This window comes from Phlebotomus papatasi, chromosome 1 (assembly GCF_024763615.1).
Source record: "Phlebotomus papatasi isolate M1 chromosome 1, Ppap_2.1, whole genome shotgun sequence".
Taxonomy (NCBI): Eukaryota; Metazoa; Arthropoda; class Insecta; order Diptera; family Psychodidae; genus Phlebotomus; species Phlebotomus papatasi.
The window spans coordinates 2,546,368-2,562,678 of NC_077222.1; the positions used below are offsets into that span (position 1 = coordinate 2,546,368).

A 16,311-nucleotide genomic window follows, 5' to 3' on the forward strand; every position below is an offset into this window, starting at 1 on the left:
AAGGCCTTGTTCCTTCATGGAATGTTGTGCCAGCATTATTATTGGTATAATTAAAAATTATTAAAATTGAAAAATTATTTAAATTTTTGGGTTGTTTTTGTCCCGATCGCTCATAGAGATAAAAAATACATCAAATCAGGGTCTGTTGAATTTTCCAAAGTCAGATCGCGTTTCATTGATTTTGTTTATCGGTTAAATTTTTATTGTTGATTTTTGGTCCGTAAAAAGTGTCTCGTCTTTAAAGGGTTAACATGGGTTTTACACTGCAGTTTAAACTTCGTTCTCAAAGATCTTCAAATTCTATACCCTTTTTCAACTATCCTATGTCAAAATTTCTTTAAGAATCCCTTCTGTCTGTAATATATCTTAATATTAATATCCTAACTGTCCTACCTCTATGAAATCTTAAAAAAGCCTGGTTTTTAGCGTCTACTCGAATTAAAAAAAGTGATTCTTCAACACCGCAATAATAAGCTATTTTATTGAATAAAATTGGTAAGCAAACATCATTTGACACATAAAATCAACATAAAAGTAGTTCATAATGAATAATGCTGAAAATTTTAAACAGTAATTACAAAAAAATAACCAATTTATGCAGCAAGAAATGACTAAGTTATTAGCCCCTTGTCCACATGTGTCTTCTTTCTACTTTCTGCTTAATTTGATTTTCGTGTAATTTCAATTTAATAAATGGCCAATAAAGAAAATCTCAATATAAATAAAGCTTTAATATTGGTGTGTTTTATCGAGTGAAAAATAGGCATACATCAAATATAATTGAAGCACTCTAGTCTCAACTTTTGTCCTGTACTTAGCATTCCCTTGCAAATTGTTTTCAAGAGCTTATTTGGAGGCAATTGAAGAACTTAAACACGTTGATTGATTGCTGGTTATTGGTTTATAGAGTCATTTAGACTATTAATGGGATTTTTCGAAAAACACTGTGTTTTTTCAGAGGGTTTTTCTAAACTATGGTGCTCAGCATAATGCGAATGCATAAATTATTAAGATATCTTTTGAAGTGAAAATTCAACCAAAATGATATTTGTAGCTTTCGGCAAACTTTCGATTTTCTGCCCGACTAGTGTGTCAAATTGAATTATGATAGAAGATTTATTATTTTTTTCTTAATATATCCCACCAAACTTTTGCTGATGATGTGATTTCGATAGTGAATACAGAGAAATTTCTGAATTTTGCTATAGACTAGTACTTTTACTCAAGGATTAAATCCCACACATCCCACAAAAATTTCACTTTAATCAATTTTAATTTTCCAAAAGCTCTTTCAACTGCTGTACCTTCTCTCATAACAGCTTGGTGCAGTAGAATCCACAAGAGATATAAAATAATCCATTTGATATCCATGATTCCTGATTTATTCCACTATCTTGAGAATCCTATTTTTGCGAATGAAATTCTTCTCACAAATTCAACTCAAGTCCATTTGGCTTAGATATTGCACACACATTCTCTTCAAGAATTTTCTTTTTTTTTTAAGTAATCACATATTACACATATTTTTTTCAATTTTTTCTACCATTCACTTTCAACATTTTCTATTTTGCACAATTTTCTTAATTAACTTTCCGCATTTTTTCCAGAATTTTCAGCAAACATCATTAGATTCACAAAAAAAGAATTGAGGATTTTCGTGAGAAGAAGTGCTGAGATCTTTGAACTAAGAAGAAATCCCGCGGACTGAAGGTGCGTGTTGAACGTTTGAAAGATGAACAGCAACTGAAAGTAACAGAACTCGACCATCAACAACGTTGCTCGCGAATTCAAAACCGTGGTAAAGCTGCCAGAGCCAAATACAGGTACTTGTTGCTCCATTCTTTCCTCCACTCCTCCTTTTCTTTTCTTTCTCTCTATGTACATAATCTATTCAATATTCTCATATTCCCATATCCAACAATTTTTCATCTTTCAGCTCATTTTAACTAAACACTAACTTTATCTATTAGGTTTATAACTTGAATTTGTTGTTATGTATAGTTCAATTTTAAAAAGATATAGGTGATTTTTTTTAGTAAACTCTAGAGATATCTAATAATTATTCAATTGAGAATCTTTAAGAAAAGGCCATAATTAGGCTATTAATAATTTGATTTAAGAATAGGGGAACCTGGCTGAGGAAAATTGTGAAAATACGAGTATTCTTTTACTAGAGAGCTCTCTAAATTAACACATTCCTGTAAAATACTAAAGGATCTTCAATCTTCTCGAAGATCGTTTTCCTCTATCACATATGGAAATGTGCTTTTTGTGTCCTTTTCAAGAAGTTAAATTTGTATATTAACGGAACTGAGATCATCTTTAGTAAAAGTTTTGTAAAGCTTAAGTAAACACTATCATGTGAAGTGAACTCTTATATGCTGTAGCTGTTTTACATGATACTTTTCCTGAAAGCTTTGCGAAAAACTTGCAAAAGACGATTTAAAAGCTATGAATTTCTCATGTGAAAAACTCACACATCTTAGAATTCACCCCCACGATAAACGTTACATGCGGTAATTTTTTAACCCTTTAAGGACGATTGGAACACCGGTGTCCCATAAAGAAAATAATTTTTCCTGACTAAAGGTTTTTTCTTATGTTTGTATACGTAATTGCAAAGGAGAAGGTTGAAGAAATCTAGGATATTTTTTTGCAAGTCTCTAGCTATTTGCTAAATAGTAAATTTTTAAGCTTAAAAATGGCGAATTTTTAAATTGTCATAATGAAAATTAATTTTAATTATTTTTTATACTTCCAATTTTTTTTATGCGAAACCGTTTTGGAAAAAGAAACTACAATACTCAAACATAATATTTTTCATTAAAGTGAAAATTATCATTCATTGGTATTTTCAGAAAAATTACTTAAATTTTTGGGCTATTTTTGTTCCTATCGCTCATAGATGTAAAAAATACACCGAATCAGACTCTGCTGGATTTTCCAAGGCTAGATGTAAGACCTTTAACTGATTGTGTATTATCGGTTTCATTTTTATTGCTGATTTTCGGTCCGCGAAAACTGTCTCGTCGTTAAAGGGTTAAAGTAGGGGAAAGTACTCTCCCTTCGAACGTTTATGCCTTCGAATAATATGAATTTTCGTTTCGTTTTCCTAAAAGACTTACACATTTCTATTAAATATTAGTTGGCTTATAAATTGTTGATAAGTCCATGATAATTTAGTGTAAATCTCTTACGAAAAATAAAAGAAATTTGTTCGAAAATTGTTCGAAGGCATGAACGTGCGAAGGGAGAGCACTTTCCCCTACTGCTTGAAACCAAAAATAAAGCAGTATAAAAAATCCGCTTATTTAGAATTTATTACCTAACTGGTGCTTGAACAGTGAGAGATATGAATAACCGGTCTTAGGCGACCCTAATATAAAACATTTCGTTCATACACATCTTTGATCGAAAAATTTTCGTCATAAGATTTTCGAAAATCAAAGTTTAACCATTCTGAAGAGCTAATTTTTCAAAAGATTTGCTTAAATCTGGATTTTTTGGAAAGGTCTCGAAATTTTCAATCCGTCTGCATTGGTTTTAATCGGTAATGAATCGGTAGAGTGCTTATAATTGATTTATTTTTTAATATTTTATTTTTATTTGCCTGAAAGTTTATTGCCGGACTAGAGGTTAAACGCTACTTAATATCGACTTTCGGTCATCGGTGTTCTCCCTTATAAGTTAATATTAACCGCTATTAACAAAATTTTTTTTGGGTTTATTTCGAACACGAAAACTTTGGATATGTTTTAGAGGTAGCCTAAATGAATATTTCGAAAAAGTTTCCAACACAATATTTTTGAAGGTTAAATGTATAAGTATACTTCAGAATTAGTTCAGAACTTAATTAAATAGAATTAAATTAAAGATGTTTATTTTTTAAAACCACATTTTCGAAAAGAATCCAATTTATTAACAATTGTCAATTTTGCGGTGATTTTAGTGTAATTTACAAAACAGTTTAAATAGATAGTTAATCGCCATGGACGCAAAATTTATGGTAAAAATATAATTCATGAAGATCCCTATATCGTGAGTTCGAGAACTCAGTAAATCTGGGACGCTTTGTGATCTCTTTTAAGTACTATGAGTAAACATAATTTAATAGAAAATTTATTCTCCTACAATTTTGTCGTAGACCATTTTTCCTATCTTTAAGAGAAATTTGCTTTTTTCTTAACACACTCTTTTATCACAAAAGAGATTAAATTTATGCTTGTCATATTTTGCCCCAGATTTGCTTCAATCGCAACTAGAGCTTACAAAATTCGAAGATCGGATTCAAAAGGAAAAAAAGGAGAAGTCATTATCACTTTTCGGTTAATCCGCGTGGTAGTGGAAGTACTTCCTGTTCGAATTTCGAACTCTTTCGGGTGTTAGTTTTCACTTTGTTATAAGGTAAAACAAGTCAAACACGATCATAATATTTTTGTCTATTACAAATTCCCTTAGTTATCACGGAGTAATTCTTTTAGCAACTTCTGAATGTGATATTTCACAAGTTTCCCTAATCTCGTATGAAAATTCGAAATTGAGTTTTAAGTCTTCGAGAATCAATGACATTTTTGTGGAAGTAAAGTTCCATTTACTTTTTAGACAAGATAATAGGGGAAAGCGCGCTACTTTCGGACGACTCAAGTTTCGGACAATTCAATTTTTTCTCTATGTTCCTTATGGATTGCACCCATAGCTCTTTTCTGAAAATTTGAGACCTGGGACTAGCTATTAAAATATAATATTATAATGGGCCAAACTCATTTATAACACATTAAAAAAAGTGATGTGCGAAGAATACAGCGTTCGAAGGTAGAGCGCTTTCCCCTACTGAAGAATCAAACTTTAGCTGTAAATAAGAAGATTGCCTTACTTTATTGCAATATCAATCTTGGAAAAGCAATTCGTGATCGTATATTTTTAATAGTTTTATGATCTATTAAGTTACAAAAACCTCAATAAACCACATAAAATTTTATTTGTGATCATAAATAATAATTTTATAATGTAATATGAAATCAACGAGAGTCGGCTCTTTTGAATTATATTACTAAAACTAAGAAGAAATTAAATAAAAATTATTTTGATTTTATACAAATTTGCAATTGATTCTTCTATATTTGTTTAGCTAATAATTTGGCAAATTATTATTTTAAAATATATTTATACTACTACTAAGTTACTTGTTATTAATGTGCGTTTTTTTTTATAGAGATTCACACGTTTATAAAAAAGAACGTTTGCGATATTCAAGCTGCATTTTGGACATTTAGGAAAATTCCTGTAATTAATTTTTCTCACAAAAATATCGAGAAGTTTTCAACTATTTTACTTCAATCCTTTTAAACAGTTTACATAATTAAAAAAGATAAAAATTTCAGAATTCTGTATTACATATCTCCTCATTATACTATTCCAAATATGCAATAAAAAATTTTTCTCTGTAGCCACTAATGCAGGCGCACAATACGCCGAAAGCTTTGGAGAACTGAGGAGTTTCACTTTGAATTGATACCTTCTCACTGACGCTTCCGGAAAGGACATTGGTGTCCTGCGTTCATCTTGTAGATAAGAAGTTCTATTTTCTGAGTAAGTTTACAAAACGTAAAGCTGCGGAAAATTCGGGTAATGAATTGGGAACAATCTCGCGGCGAAAATAGGAACAGACGCAGCGAGAATGGGAACAGTATCATACAATTTGAGGAAATTTTGTTGTTCAAGATTCCCAATTTAAGCATTCAACTTACTTTGAACTTTTTCAAAATAAACAAAAATCTTGTAAATGTAAAAAGAACTAATGTTACGTTACCTATTAATTTTTCCACTTTAAATATAGTTTTTATTAAGTTTTTCTATATTCTATTTTGAAAGAGAATTCCAAAATTTTTATTTTATTTTAAAAAATGGCTTTTGTTTCACTTTCTAGCTCTTTCACTTACTTCCAATAAGTTAATGAGCTGTAAGATCACTTCCTACCATAATATTTATCTCCCCCTTGACTATATATAAACATTGACCTCTTATTCAAAGATTTATTTGAAAATTCTCACTCACAAATCTATATTTATTTCTTTGATTGCATTTTATTTCAGAGAAATTTAAAAGAGATATCATTAGGATAAGTGGAAATATTTAAATAAAATAAAATATCAAAGCAAAATAGCAAATATTGAGTCATTATGTTGCAAAGAAAATAATTTTAAGAATGTAAATTAAATTTGAGTATTTTAATTGAAATTAATACTACGTTTATTAGAAAAATTCCGTCAGTGAATTTTTCAGATTTTCACAAAACTATCTACCACTTTCATTGAATGAATAATCACTCTGCAACATATTAAACGTTTCTTTTAATGTTAACGATGAATAAGATGCTGGAGTAACTAGTTTGACTTCCCTTTCTTAATTTCCAATTTGCCGTTTTACCAGTTTATCATCAAGTTCACCAACTTAGACACATTTATTTACCGATATATAGTAGATGTCTTCTTTTAGGATTTATCATCGAGCTATTTGCAATGCACGAATCCATCTTCTGTGGCCAAATATCTCGTTTAACGGTAGACCCAGAGAAATTTGAGATTTTTAAGTCACTTGCGCAAAGAAACGCGCCATGGTAATTTTTTTCCTTCAAAAAATATTTGGTACAGTGTGTGAATATTTGAAATGAATTGATATGTGATTAGTTTTTGCATTAGTTCATCACGCAGTGTGAAAAGAAATGAAGCGCATCGTTATTCAACAGTATGTCACAGATCAGTTGTATTAGGTGAGATTCTTATTGATCTCATATATTGCAGTTCTCAAAAGATTTATTGTCCGCAGATCGGGCTTAAACTCTGCTAAAGTGTCCCTTACAACTGCCTAATTGACACTTAGATCTAATTCTTTTTTCGTTTGGTGGGTCTTTGATAAGCACTTTCCTAAGATCTTGTTCAAAAATTTGCAACAGGTGGCGGTAATATCGTTTTTTGACAGAATTTCTCTCCGAAACCTGATATGGAGATTTTTTTAGACATTAAGGGACCAAGTTTACGAATATAAGATATAATATCTCAGGTTCTAATTGAAAGAATTTTATTATTCTGACCAAAAATGAAAGGTCTTGAAAAACACTAAATATTTTTTTTAGAGCAAAGAGAAGTTACATAATAACATGAAATGTTCATAAGTTAAAAATGTTTTTTCTTTTAATAAAAAAATAGGGGAAATCTTTCAGATCTCGCATATACTCCGCCTTCAGACACTTCATATATTTCCCGTATTCTTTTAATGAATCTGACCTAATTTATTCAAGAAATTGAGACTTAGGACTAGCTTTTAAAGCAGTTTACGGAATCTTTGTTTTTTTCATTTTATCTTTCCCAGTTTGTCTTTGGAATCCTTGTCTTCGGTAATCTTTGTGTTTTGGAAATCGTATCTTTCATATATTTTACACAAGTATATTTTATAAAATAAAATAATGAAAATACATCGGTGTTTTTTTTAAGTTTTTAGTTTCGTCCTTTGGGACAAAGGGAAATTTACTGTATGTTTGGAAAATTTTTTAGGTACGTCCTTTGGGACAAAGGGAATTTTTCCGTGTTTTGGGAAGTTTTTAGTTTCGTCCTTTGGTGAAAAGGGATTTTTTCTGTGTTTTGGGAAGTTTTTAGTTTCGTCCTTTGGGGAAAAGGGAAATTTTCTGTGTTTTTGGAAGTATTTAGTTTCGTCCTTTGGGGAAAAGGGAAATTTTCTGTGTTTTAGGATGTTTCTAGTTTCGTCTTTTGAGGAAAAGGGAAATTTTCTGTGTTTTGGGAAGTTTTTAGTTTCGTCCTTTGGTGAAAAGGGATTTTTTCTGTGTTTTGGGAAGTTTTTAGTTTCGTCCTTTGGGGAAAAGGGAAATTTTCTGTGTTTTTGGAAGTATTTAGTTTCGTCCTTTGGGGAAAAGGGAAATTTTCTGTGTTTTAGGATGTTTCTAGTTTCGTCTTTTGAGGAAAAGGGAAATTTTCTGTGTTTTGGGAAGTTTTTAGTTTCGTCCTTTGGGGCAAAGGGAAATTTTCTGTGTTTTGGGAAGTTTTTAGTTTCGTTCTTTGGGGCAAAGGGAAATTTTCTGTGTTTTGGGAAGTTTTTAGTTTCGTCCTTTGGGAAAAAGGGAAATTTTCTGTGTTTTTAGTTTCGTCCGTTGGGACAAAGGTAAATTTTCTGTGTCTTGGGAAGCTTTTAGTTTCGCCGTTTGGGGAAAAGGGAAATTTTCCGTGTTTTAGGATGTTTCTAGTTTCGTCTTTTGAGGAAAAGGGAAATTTTCTGTGTTTTGGGAAGTTTTTAGTTTCGTCCTTTGGGGCAAAGGGAAATTTTCTGTGTTTTGGGAAGTTTTTAGTTTCGTTCTTTGGGGCAAAGGGAAATTTTCTGTGTTTTGGGAAGTTTTTAGTTTCGTCCTTTGGGAAAAAGGAAAATTTTCTGTGTTTTGGGAAGTTTTTAGTTTCGTCCTTTGGGGAAAAGGGAAATTTTCTGTGTTTTGGGAAGTTTTTTGTTTCGTTCTTTGGGGAAAAGGGAAATTTTCTGTGTTTTGGGAAGTTTCATCAGTATCGCCTGTCGGGGCAAAGGGAAATTTGCAGTATTTTGGGAAGTTTTTAATTTCGTCCTTTGGGGAAAAGGGAAATTTTCTGTGTTTTGGGAAGTTTTTAGGTTCGTCCTTTGGGGCAAAGGGAAATTTTCTGTGTTTTGGGAATTTATCAATATTGCCTGTCGGGGCAAAGGGAAATTTTCTGTGTTTTGGGAAGTTTTTAGTTTCGTTCTTTGGGGCAAAGGGAAATTTTCTATGTTTTGGGAAGTTTTTATGTTTGTCCTTTGGGAAAAAGGGATATTTCTTGTGTTTCCAAGGATTCAAAGATTCCAGAACCTATTAAAATTTGAGGCAGCCAAAATCCCGAAACCAAAATTCCGAAAACCAAAATCCCGAATGTTTAAAATACTGCATCTTGGGAAATTATGTGAAGAATAATGTATAGAATAATTTCCCAAGACAAGACGCAGTAAATTTCCCTTTGCCTCCAGCAAGCGCGGGTTCAATCTTGGAAGTAGCTATGATACTTTTAAGAAATCGGAATTTTGGTTTCCGGGATTTTGACCTATTCGAGATTTTGACTTTTGGGATTTTAGCGTTCGGGATTTTGGCTTCCAGGATTTTGGTTCTCGGGATTTTGACCGGGATCCTGAGAGATAGCACCCATTAAGAATCTCACTTCCAATAAGCTCATCTAGGCTTATCAGCACTGTCTTTCTCAATATTTCTTGGGCACAGTGAGATAAATTGATACTTTTACTTTTTTCTCTACTGGACTTTACCATCTCTGGGCAAGAAAATCTGTTATAGATTTCAATTGCGAGAAAAATTTGGAAATTTTTAGCTTTTTCTCATGTACCTCAAAGAGCATTATGCTTCATTCAACGATGGTCTTGCGATTGTCGCAGTTTTGTTGTGCTTTTGAAGCGCTTTAATAAAAGAAAACCAACAACATTCGGCATGGTATTCATGATTAAACAAAAATTGATTAATTCTTTTCTATAGAAATTTCTCTGCTTCAGCACTATTCAATTTTTCATTTGACACAATACCTTCAAATCAAACACATGTCTGTTGAATTTATATGACACGAAATATGATAAAAGGATCTCCTAATTTTTTTTGTTCAACTTGTTCTAAATACCTTTAAGTTTCACTAAACATATGACTGTCGATTTTCAAAAATTTCCCTTTTTTACCTCATCTTCAGCTTTTTATAAATCTTCATTCTATTCAAGACACTCAACAAAAGATATGTTAAATTGTATAAAAACCAATAAATTTGAAAAATTATTGTTTTAAAATTTTTTCACTGCATAAAGTATATGTGGTATTATGTATGGTATAATGTTGAGGAGGGAGAAAGTTCTAATAAAAATCCGTATAAAAGAAATGTTGCACATGAATTTGGGCACTATTTAGCGAAATTTCTTGGGAGGAAAATGTCGATTAACTTTTCTCTCTTGTTTCTTTTCACCCAAGTGATTGTGACCATTCAACTGTCAAATAATTCAACATCAGATCGATTCGCCAGACAAAATCAAGAGGATGGAAATGTAAGTAATATACTTGAGAGATCAAGGAACTTTAAGAAATTCGTAATAAATTATTTTAAATTATTTTGATATATTTTTAAAAACCACAAAAAAAACACTTTCTAAATTGTAAATTGAACATGATTCTACACGTAAATTTTTAAAGAAAGTAATTAAAATCACTGGTAAGACCAAAGTGAAATTAATTAATGGTAATTTTATGTCTGTAATAATTTATCACAGACTGGGAGTAATATGTATTATGTTGGGTATAAATAAGGAATATTTAAGGATTATAAAATGTAAAAGAAAATGGTTAAATTCTTTATTTTGAAAAAAAACTCTGTAATGCCCAACGCACAATAACTTTTGTTTTGTAAACATGTTTTTGACATTTCAGTGAGAGTGAATGAAATGTAGATCTAGTTTTCTCGCTCACTCTCACAGAAGATTTTGAAAATATGTTTACAAACAAAAGTTATTGTGCATTGGTCATAATATTTGTTGCAAATTTGTCAAATCATCAGAAGAAGATCCTTTTGACAAATTTTTAGCAACCGTGAACATAAACGTTTTTTCAGAGGAGAGTAGGGGAGACTGGGCCAAAAAGTCACAAATCGTATATTTCAAAATTCAATATCCTCCAAGATAGCAAAGATAGCGGCTTAAATTTTTTTTCCATAGACATAGACAGCTTATATACACCTTATTCAATGTCGTAAGTTTCTTAAAATTCGAACATGGAATTCAGAAAATAAAAATTATTTTTGAAGTATTTTCCTTACAGAAGATATCGATTATTACCTTCTTATTTTTCAAAATTGATGCACTGGTGATTATTCCCTAAATTATTTGAATTCTTTGAATACGAAGCCACTATCTATTTTGGAATTTTACAAAAAATAATTTCTCCAGAAATCCTTTTATTAAAAACGACCACTTGGGGTAAAAAGTAACAGAAGGTATGGAGCAAAAAGTAAGAAAAACCGAAGTAATTTCTGATGTCTTACGGCGAAATGCATTGTTCAAACGGTTTGAAGTCTCTTGTGTGTGCTTTTTTTCTAAAATAGCTTGAAAAGCGCTTTTCTTGTTCATATAGAGAAAACGGTGTTTTATAAAGGTGTAGAAGAATAAATTTCCTATGAAAATATGTCATCTTAGGCACTTTTTTTAGATTTACGAAAGTCCGTAATAAAGAGAAGCAAAATGTGATAATATCCCATGCCTGGTATTATTTGCCCCAGCAATTTTGAGAATGGTCACAAAAATACCTTTCAGAAAAAGGCTCGATATATGGATTTCCTTGCTATATAGGGGAAAATTACTTTCACAAAATTGTAGAAGAAATTTCTGGGGCGCTCGGGTAGCTTGTAAAAAAATAAAATATACGTTTTATGATTTTTTGCTTCAGTCTTCCCTACTAAGAAACTCAGGAGTAGAATTAGACAGTTAGAGGAATATTTTAGATTCCGTTTGTAGGGGAAGTGAGGGATGGTTCGCACGCTTTTTGTAAAACAGTTTTCTTCTAATTTTTCTGAAGCACTGTTTTTCTTGCAAATTTATGTCGAAAAATCGACTGAAATGTGAAAATTTCAAATGTGACAACCCTAAAAATTTATCAGCTGTCTTTTCTTCATCTTCCTTTTCCTTTGTTTTCCTCTTTGAGGTTATGTTGTGATTTTAAGCTGCTGGAGTTACCTGATGAGTTGACGAACCATAACACTTTCAGTGGTTGAACCAATACGCAGTGTAGTATATAGGATTTTTTCGCCACTCGGAAAATAATTTTCCTCCGATGCAACAAATATTACGTAAATATCAACCCAAATTAACCCTTCATCTATTGGTGTAAGTGATTATTTCTGAAAATCAATTTAACTGTGAGAAATCACACGAAATGTGAGTCATCATAATTTCCAATTTTAGGCCATTTTTGCATTTGTGATTGTAGATCCTAGGAAAGAAGGGCTAGGCTGCCTATTTTTGCAGAGAAGATGAGGTTTATGATTATCTATCTAATGCCTAAGAAATGAGGAAGTAGCACTTTTCAAACAAAGAGAAAACTCGAATTGTTCGAAGGCTCGCGCGTTCGAAGCATCCCTCACTTCCCCTACAAATACCCTATAAAGTTTATCCTTCAATAATTTATTTACGGTAATGTAATGTAATCTAAGATTTTTTTTCACAAATTGTTTAACAAATATTTCATCTTTTTTCTAATTCTACCACAATTACTTATAACTTTCCGCCCCTTCAGTACCACTTTTTGGCACTCCAAAAATACTTGTTTTATTTCTAATTGAACAGGCTTTTATTATTTAAGGGCCCAAAAAGACTTATGCTGATTCTCGTGAATATTTATATTTATCTTGTACAATTTGGCAATAAAGATTAGGTAAAAGAAATTTATGCAAAGGATCACTAATTGTTGATCCTCAGCTCTAAGTGTATTACAGTGTAGAATAAATCTTTTTTGCCAAATTTTACAGATTAAATATTCTCGAGTATCAGCCAGTCTATATGGGCCCGTTGACGGTCCATGTGATCGTCTCTTAAGACCTCTGGGAATAATTTTTTTAAATAAAAAATACCTTTTTAAAGAAAATTTCACTTATCATTGTAGGCGGAAATGTTAATGATCTCAATTTGTTTCTGCGGCTAAATTATATCATAAGAATGCTAAATTTTATTTAAAAATGGGTGAAAAAATCCCAATTTCAAAGCTGCCCCATATTCAAAGGTGCCCCACTTCCCCCTAGCAAATTAACAATTTTGAGAAGCATAAAGAACTAATCAGGCTTATTTCTTGTTAGGAATTTTCATACACAAACGCAGATAGATGGCGGGAAAGATTCCCGGATTGTGGAGGACTGTCTCAGAGTCCGATTGACTTGAGACCTCTGGATTGCACCAGACTCAACAGCGGAGTAACTAATTTAATATTCACAAATGCCTATGCTCCACCACAGTCAATAGAATTGATAAATGACGGTCATACAGTAAGATACGTTTTCCATTGGGCTGCTGGTCAAGTGCCAAGGATAGCAGGAGGTCCACTCGGCACTGACGAGTACATTCCCCATGAAGTGCACTTTCACTGGACCAATGGACACTTTGGGGGAACAGAACATGCCATCTACGGATTTAGATTTACAATGGAAATGCATGTAGTCTGCTACAATGCTAGATACGACAATCTCGCTCAAGCAATGAATTTTCCCGATGGAGTTCTTGTGCTGGCACAAATGTTCCAGAAGAAATTCCTCTTTGGCGAGAGGTATCACTTCCTCCAACTTCTACCACATGTTCGAAGAAGAGGATCCAGAATATCTATTAATTACTTAGAACATTTATTCACATTGGATCAATTTCTCAATGTTAATAGGTTTAATAGGAATTTTGTCACTTATATGGGAAGTCTAACAACACCTCCATGTCGCGAACGGATCCGTTGGATAATTAATCTTATACCAATTAAGATCTCACGAAAAGCGATGTTGCTGTTTCAGCGGATAGAAGGCAATGAGGGCTTCATTGAGAACAATGTTCGTCCCCTTCAGCCAACAAATGGTCGAGATTGTTTTGTTAATTTTTAGGGAATTGTTAAGATCATAGAGCTAAATAAATTTTAATTATACCAAGAATATTGTCTTCTTTTACCTTGTTAAGTCAACAAAACACTGCCTTTATGGTGAATATTTATGATGAAGAAGATACAAAAATGGGTCAAAACTGACAAAAGTTTCTCACAAAGTTCTTTGGGGTCTTTCGCAATCAAGGGGGCCGTATCTGAAGACATTGTTTATTATACTATTTTTTACGCTTTTGGGAATGGATGATAAATTTGAATAGAATACTAAAAATTAATTTCTAAAGCGAATTCAATTAGGGGAGTCCGGGGAAAAATTAGGCAGTGTGGTATTATAATTTTCCTTAGGAAGGAAAATTAAGCAAGCTACTATTTATTCCAGGGGCCTCTCGACGTTTCATTTTTACATACGTTTTTGCATAGAGACGCTGAAGACTATTGGCTAGTTTTTTCCTAAAGAGAATTGACTTATCAGTCTGATATATTTCGAAATCGTGCATTAAAAGCTATCTAAAAATACATATTTCATAATGTTCGCCGAAATAATACAAGAACTACGAGCAAATTTGTTTAAGTCACGGTGCAATATCTCAAAAAATTTTAGAAGGAAAAGTGAAAAATAGCTTCACTCTTTATTATGCTTGATGTGCCCCTGATTTATTCAGAGTAATTAACTCCTTCCCTATTCATTGAAATATTTAAGGGGTTACGTGGGTCAAAAAGACTGGAAAACACCAAATTTTCTCTAATTTTTTTTTATACATAAAAAATTATTTAAATTTAAGTTCTTAAGCCTATAAAAGTACAATATTTAAACAATATTGTCTAAAATTTTCATTTGAAAATCTTCAAAATTCAAGCGTTGGGACCTGATTTACGGAAACTTATTTTGAAAAAAATCAAGCTTTTTCGTGAACTAGACTTCTTATAGTGTATTTATCAGAAATAAAAAAAAAACTGAATATTTCCTATTAGCTGATGAGTTAAACTCATATTCGAACGGTAGATTTTTTTTGAAATGAAATTTGGATTTTTGGTAGAATGGATTTAAGCGATCTAAGTGATCTTGTTCACCGAAACTACGTGATCTTTCAAAAACTGTCTCCAAAAATCAGATCCCAACGGCTCAATTTTGAAAAGTTTGATATGAAAATTTCAGAAAATATAGTTCATTTAAATGTCATAAAATGTCATTAAAAGATGTCAAGGAAATATGCTGTTTTTTCTTAGAACGCGATCCACATAACCCCTTAACAATATGATGCAAACGGGTTCCAGTCAAAATCCCGAAATCCAAAATTCCGAGAGTCAAAATCCCGAAAGCCAAAATCCCGAATTCTTAAAAGTATCATAGCTACTCCCATGTTTGCACAAACGCTTTCTGGAGGCAAAGGGAATTTTTTTGTGTCTTGGGAAATTATTCTACACAATATCCTCCATATGAATTCATCCCTTTCAGGATTTTGAACATTCGGAACTTTTTGCTTTCGAAATTTTGGCTTTCAGGATCATGGCTTTCGGGATTTTGGCTGCTTCTAAATGCAACCATGTTATTCACAAATTAAAACCAAAGAAAATTTTCATTTGCTGGCTAAACTGCCCCGGTCTCCCATAATTGATTTTCGAAATATTGCAAAAAAATAATTAAGTGACTAAATTGATAATCCTTTTAGAAATAAAATCCATTGTCGTCAAAATCACAAGTTCAATCAAGGAAAATTTATTACAAACTTTGAAAGAAAAAGTTTGTCTCTGGTTTGTTAAATTTTTTTGTTAAAATGAAAAAGATTAATACAGAAAAAATGAGTTTTTAAATTGGTAGGCCAATTGATTCTTATTAAGAGTTTGTCAAGAGGATTTTTACTAAAAAAGAAAGATTATCATTTTCACAAATTTTTGACGAAATCCGGTTTAAATCTTCTCTTTTGATGCAGTTGCTGGTTTTTCGGTTCAGTGTTGTCTGCACAGAAAAAAATCATAAAATTGCTGGAAAATTTTTGAGAATTCTAACTGGGGATTTTCAAAATGTAGGTACTATATCGAATAACCTGCTTTAATGTTTGTAAAATTCGTACGTTTTGACAAATATTGTTTGTATTATGATTACTTGACGAGAATTTTTTGGTTTTTGTTTCTATAAACATATGCTCGCACATTTTTGTTTGTCTAACAAAATTCTACGAACAAATAGCAAAATTTTACAAACATTAATGTGTTTACGGACTAATGTTTGTAAAAGAACAAAAAATGCTCATCAAGTGATTATGTTACGAACAATGTTTGTGAAAAAAGTACAAACATTGACGAAATTTTTGTGGGTTATACGATTAACAAACATTAGGAATTCACAAACATTTACAAACAATTTAACAAATTTTTTTTCTGTGTAAGATTATTTTCCTCAGTTTTCGCTAGATATTTCTCCCTTTTCAACAAAATAAATTTCATAAAATATGGAAAGGTAGAGCAAAATAGGAATTTTTAGAATGACACAATAAAAAGAAAGCTGAGAATTTATCCAATTCTGCCTTACAATCTTGTGTGGTACAGTTGTATGAAAAATTTGTGATTGATTTGATACATTTTTCTCACGCTAAAATAATTTTTCTGCTGTTACACACTTTCGTAAATTTCCCAAAAAAAAA

The 16,311-nt window shown here is 31.7% G+C and overlaps 2 protein-coding genes across 2 annotated transcripts in view; one reads left to right on the plus strand and one right to left on the minus strand.

Annotated features, from left to right (window-relative positions):
- Positions 1-1,745, minus strand: part of LOC129799918 (cadherin-89D) — a 37,708-nt gene extending 35,963 nt beyond the window's left edge. Inside the window, exon 1 of the mRNA XM_055844214.1 lies at positions 1,305-1,745. Within this exon, the coding sequence (XP_055700189.1) occupies positions 1,305-1,371 (67 nt within the window). The 5' untranslated portion in view covers positions 1,372-1,745. The remainder of the gene's footprint in view (positions 1-1,304) is intronic.
- Positions 1,370-13,713, plus strand: LOC129798467 (carbonic anhydrase 3-like). The gene is made up of 4 exons (XM_055841618.1): positions 1,370-1,444; positions 1,757-1,823; positions 10,025-10,098; positions 12,891-13,713. Exons 1-4 carry the CDS (start codon positions 1,370-1,372, stop codon positions 13,671-13,673), a joined length of 999 nt encoding a protein of 332 aa, XP_055697593.1. The 3' UTR covers positions 13,674-13,713.
- The last annotated feature ends 2,598 nt before the right edge of the window (positions 13,714-16,311 follow it).

Coding starts and splice junctions, on each gene's coding strand:
- LOC129798467 (XM_055841618.1), top strand. CDS start 1,370: ATGATTCCTGATTTATTCCACTATCTTGAGAATCCTATTTTTGCGAAT. Junction 1,445..1,756: donor TTCTCACAAATTCAACTCAA/GTCCATTTGGCT, acceptor TGAAAGTAACAG/AACTCGACCATCAACAACGT. Junction 1,824..10,024: donor GCTGCCAGAGCCAAATACAG/GTACTTGTTGCT, acceptor TTTTCACCCAAG/TGATTGTGACCATTCAACTG.